Below are 3,995 nucleotides of genomic sequence, written 5' to 3' on the forward strand. Positions count from 1 at the left end.
AAGGCAATTTCTTTCTGGCCGGCCCGGTACCAAATGCCCGGCGGACCGGTACCGGTCCGCGGACCGGCGGTTGAGGACCCCTGCATTAAAGCACTCTAGGAAATTGGACAGTCTCATAAATATGTTCCCCCAGTAAAAGGCGCCCCTTGCTCACCTGTGCAGGCGCAGAAACAGCAGCAGGAAGAGGCGGGGGCGTGCTGGGCATCAGTGGGGTGGAGGCGGGGGCGGCAGGCGGCCTCCAGCTGTGCACAGCTTGCACGGAGGAGGCGGGGCTGACGGCGGTTTTGGCAGGCATGCTGGCAATGGCTTTGGAAACCGGCGGCTCCGGGTGCTCAACCTTTTTCTCCTGACTCCTGGTTTCATGTCCAAACCAAAGGGTCTCAACACCTCCAGCCTTGTCATGTGTGCACTTCCTAACTATGCTACTGTTACTTACCTCGGGGCCAGTGGTGCTGGTGGTTGTGTAACACATTTTGCAGCGGTCTGGCTTGGACTTGCGCATGCCAAACCATCCTCAGTGACCAAAGCTGGACTTACGCTGCTTTCTTTCTTTACTGCTTCCATCTTTCAATGACAAAATACCCATGTTACAACTCTCGTTCCCATTATAGCCATCCGAAGTGGTACCTTGAAGTTTGAATGCCGCCAAAGTTATACAATTTGTTGGTGAAAATGCTTTTGAACCGCCATCATGTGACATCATTACAAAGTCTTTAGCACACCTCACGAGACCCAATTTCAGCAAGCTCATAACGATTAAGTGCGTTTGGCCTATTTCCTCAGAATCTTTGACAGTATTTGCTGCGGGAACCAGATTTCTTATATTTTTTGACAAGCCCTTTAAATGCCAGCTCTTTATGTTGTACTGTGTACATCTATACCTGTAATGGGTAAATATAGTGTTCACATTCATAACTGGGTCTATGCCTCGTTGCCAACATTCCCAATTCCTGACATTGTATCCGTCCCGGTAATCACGCGGCAGGTGTGTTTTGGCCAGGTCCTGGTTTTCAATGGCATCCATTTATTTGAGTTTCCATGTACCACCGATCTTTATTTATCTTTCAAGACATGCTATGAGATTTGCCACGCAATAACCCTGATCCATTTTTTTTGTTGAAGGTGGACTGGAGCGAGTTGTACCACTTATAGGCCTGTGAGGACCAATGCGGGGGCCTTTTTGTGGTTGTTGATGAGTACATGCATCACAAAAACGCTTTCATGGTCCTAAATGCTCTCATTTTCCACACTCTGGCCTCTGCTTCCATTAGAAGCTACAAGCAGTTGGATGCCACAAACACTCGACACCGAGCGAGGCGGAAACAGAGACTGCCAACTTGGGCTGCATAATGAATACGATTTTTAATCGGGAACACAATTTTGGCTGTCCCGATTAAATTAACCTGACCATGAGCGATATTTACATTTAAAATGCAGACACTAATGCATATCAAATAAAAAAACCTGCTCAAAGAGGCTTCATTAATCTGCCTAAATAACACGTAAAATACAAGCTCTTGGTAACATTTTAATTTCGATTTTTTTTCAATCATTTCTTTTATCAACTAGGGCCAGGTCATAAGTCAATATCCACATGATTTGCACTAGACGTGATTAATATCAATGTAAAATGCCTTCGATAAATTGTTCGATCAGGCGACAAAAAAAGGCAGGAATTGACCTTGCCGTTTCACTACTTTTGGAGGGGATTGACTGTCTTGATTGTTTAAAAGTAGTACTTTTGCATACATGATGTGTAACTGCGATTAATAATCACACTTGCAATATTGATCAAAATAGTGATGATTATCATTTTGGCCACAAATGTGTCTTTGAAAGTCTTGTCCGGATGAATGTATTATTATAGTTTGGACTCTGGAATGAATTGTTCTAATTAACCTCAAGGGTAAAGTGAGTTTTTGGTCGCAGAGCAGATTGTGATGAAACTTGAAGGTACCACAGTCAATGGACTTTTTGTCCTACCTTGTCCCTGTACAAACCGCGGACGACATCCGACATTCGGTTCTCAAGCACAGGCTCTTCTTGAGTACTGATCACACAGCCGGGAAGAGGAGGGAAATTGGTGGCAGCCAAGTCAAATTTGGGAGGCGAAACCTTAACTTCAGCCAGCGGTACAGGCCTCTGCGGGAGGACAAGGACGTGCAGACAATCGCTTATCATCAGAACAAAGGCCTCCTTTGACTGTCCAATATTCAAGTGAGTGTACCATCATCCGTTCATCTTCTCGCCTTCTGCGTGTCCCTCTGTAAGTTGTGTTCCGTCTAAAACGCACACACTCAGTCAGGGGTCATGGCTGAATTCAGCACCCATGAAAAGCAGACCCACTAGACAATAATAAAAACAAAATAAAAAAAGAAGAGAGGGTTACCGTCCACGTCCAGCCATGTTATTGTCATCGTTTGGGTCCAAGGAGGAAGACGAGGAAGACAGATGTGAGAACATGGAGCTCAGGTCAGAAGCCGCCTGCGCCGTGTTAAGGGGGGCGTGCGGCTGTGGACTGCGGAGTCTCGTCAGACTCTCCAGGGGTACAGGGGCAATGGACGTTGGGGTCACCTCGTTCGCCCGCACGGGGGGCTTCACATGGTTTCTACGGCAGAGGAGCACGTCAGTCCGACACGTGGCACTTATTGCAGACATGGTCGGTTGCTAGCCAATTTGACACCAAGTCAAAGCTCTTGGTCGTTATGGTGCAAGGAGGATGGAATTTCATGGTATCTATCTACAGGTTGAACCAAGACAAATGCAAGACTTTGTAACAACTGAAAGGCCACGGCATTTCATACTTTGTGAGATGAAATCAGTATGAAACTTTTGTTACAGTGTCTGAAGCCAGCAAGTAAGAACATTCATCAATTCAAGTTCAAATGAAATGTGTCTCAAAAGTCACAATGCACGACCCTTCCCCATTCAGACAGACGTGAGGCCACGATCATTTGGCAGTTGTGGCTTGGCAGTTTTTGTCAGCATATCGTTCAAATTGCCATGGCTCAACAACTGAGATTCGAAGACACACTGCAAAAATTCTGCCAGGGTCAGTGTGTTGTCAAGCTTTCTTTACCTGTACCGACCTGAGATTGTTGAGCATCACCATCTACCACTTGAAGCCTTTCAAATCCCCTCAAGTCAGTACAGGTAAAATTATCTTCCTTCCGAAGCATCCATAGGATGGAGCTTTTGTTGATGCTGGGTTCCAGTGCAGCTCTGCGGATTAACTTTCCCTGGCTTGGCGCGAACGCCTGCTGCAGGAGTTTGGCATTTTCATCTGTGGTGGTAGGTAGCAGCAGGCCTGCTGCGGGGTTCACCAAGAACAGATTACGTTTGGAGAAACTTGCAATGCATACTGTAAATCGGACAATGCGTTTTGAGTGGCCTGACTGCTTTAAAATTTGGTCCACATCTCGACTTAAGCCCCGTTCACACGGCAACGTTTGGTCCGACGCAGCTCCGAAATAAATCCAGTCGAGCGTTCACACGTGCACATTTGCTCCGGCGTAGCTCCACTAAAGAGCTTATACCGGACCAAATTTGATCCACCTCAGGGAGGTGGTTTAAAAATTTGCTCCAGAGCAAATGCTCGTTTGCGACACTACGCCAAAACAAATGTGCACGTGTGAACGCAGCTGGATTAAATTTGCTCCAGAGCAAATGCTCGCTTGCGGGGGAGTGGCCTCGCTACGCTCGCTACCAGACGCACGGAATCCGACCCCGGTCGACAGTGACGAGGGGGCCAGCGACACAGACGAAGCCCGGCCGTGGACCCCCGTCCCCGGTAAAAGTGTCGGCGATTTAAGCGGTGAAGACAGCGCTCACGATCAAGATGAGAATCGAGAAAGCAGTGACGTCAGCCGAGCCCGATTTGCAGGCCCGAGCCCGAAGCAAACCCGACATTTCATATTTTATTTGTGAGTATTTTTGGGAGAAAAAAAACACAAGATTTCTTACGGTTAAAATAATCTACATATTTTTATGAACAT

General features: G+C 47.0%; 1 protein-coding gene across 2 annotated transcripts in view; it reads right to left on the reverse strand.

The window, feature by feature from the left end:
- The window catches only part of larp4aa (La ribonucleoprotein 4Aa), a 34,057-nt gene that overhangs the window by 4,481 nt on the left and 25,581 nt on the right, over positions 1-3,995 (reverse strand). For both annotated transcript variants that reach the window (XM_019881541.1, XM_019881540.1), the window contains 5 exons: positions 2,390-2,608; positions 2,228-2,282; positions 1,984-2,142; positions 437-564; positions 155-353 (listed from right to left, as the gene is read on the reverse strand). In XM_019881541.1, the coding sequence (XP_019737100.1) occupies positions 155-353; positions 437-564; positions 1,984-2,142; positions 2,228-2,282; positions 2,390-2,608 (760 nt within the window). The remainder of the gene's footprint in view (positions 1-154; positions 354-436; positions 565-1,983; positions 2,143-2,227; positions 2,283-2,389; positions 2,609-3,995) is intronic.

This window comes from Hippocampus comes, unplaced genomic scaffold (genome assembly GCF_001891065.2).
Source record: "Hippocampus comes isolate QL1 unplaced genomic scaffold, H_comes_QL1_v1.1 scaffold290, whole genome shotgun sequence".
Lineage (NCBI taxonomy): Eukaryota > Metazoa > Chordata > Actinopteri > Syngnathiformes > Syngnathidae > Hippocampus > Hippocampus comes.